This window comes from Fopius arisanus, unplaced genomic scaffold (assembly GCF_000806365.1).
Source record: "Fopius arisanus strain USDA-PBARC FA_bdor unplaced genomic scaffold, ASM80636v1 scaffold00155, whole genome shotgun sequence".
Classification (NCBI taxonomy): Eukaryota; Metazoa; Arthropoda; class Insecta; order Hymenoptera; family Braconidae; genus Fopius; species Fopius arisanus.
Window position 1 is genome coordinate 187,949 of NW_011887894.1, and position 732 is coordinate 188,680.

The 732-nt window shown below is 36.5% G+C and overlaps 1 protein-coding gene across 1 annotated transcript in view; it reads right to left on the reverse strand.

Moving 5' to 3' along the window:
• Nucleotides 1-406, reverse strand: part of LOC105272284 (dystonin) — a gene marked incomplete at its 5' end in the record, with an annotated part of 10,978 nt that extends 10,572 nt beyond the window's left edge. The window contains 1 exon segment of the mRNA XM_011314345.1: nt 192-406. Coding sequence (XP_011312647.1) covers nt 192-406 — 215 coding nt within the window.
• Nucleotides 407-732: the final 326 nt, after the last annotated feature.

Below are 732 nucleotides of genomic sequence, written 5' to 3' on the forward strand. Positions count from 1 at the left end.
TCAAAAATAATTGGAAAGCGATCATCTCAGTGAAAATGGCGGATTAAATTTCTAGTCCTGGAGATTTCGAGCACGAACTAGTTCGTTATCCTCCAGTTTTTTTTTGTCTCGATCAATCGATTTAATTCGAGTTTTGATTCCGTTTGATCTCGATTTGCGGGAGTATTTCACGTGGGTGAAAGTGTCCTTACCCTCACAGTCTTCGGCTTTGGTGAACCCTGGGTGGTGACCTTGCTGTATTGGGCTGATTGTAGAGACTTGACATGTGCACGATTTGTCAAGTCCTCAGCAACACTTTTCTCTTCTCCACGGGTCAATGTTGTTGTCTTCCTGATTATTCGTGTTACGATCCTCCGTGTTCCATTTTCACCACGTTTAGAGGTCTTTGTCGACTCAATCGACGAGCCTGATTTATCAAACTATTTATCTTTCCAGTCCGGAATATATTTTTTATTTATCACCCGAGAAACTCGTTTTTCCAGTTGAGGCTCGACCATTTATTTTCTCTAATTTCAATTTTTCCCATTTTTCCCATTTTTCCCATTTTTCGAATTCAACTTTTTCTCATTCAAAATCAGGGATAACTCATTATTTTTCCCATTTCATACCGAAATGGAAAAATTAATTTTCCGAGGATAAAAAAATTTTTTTATATCTCCAAAATTAATTATTGAATGCGAGTTCGTTTTTAATTAGGACAAAAATATTTTGTGATTATTAAAATTCAGGGAA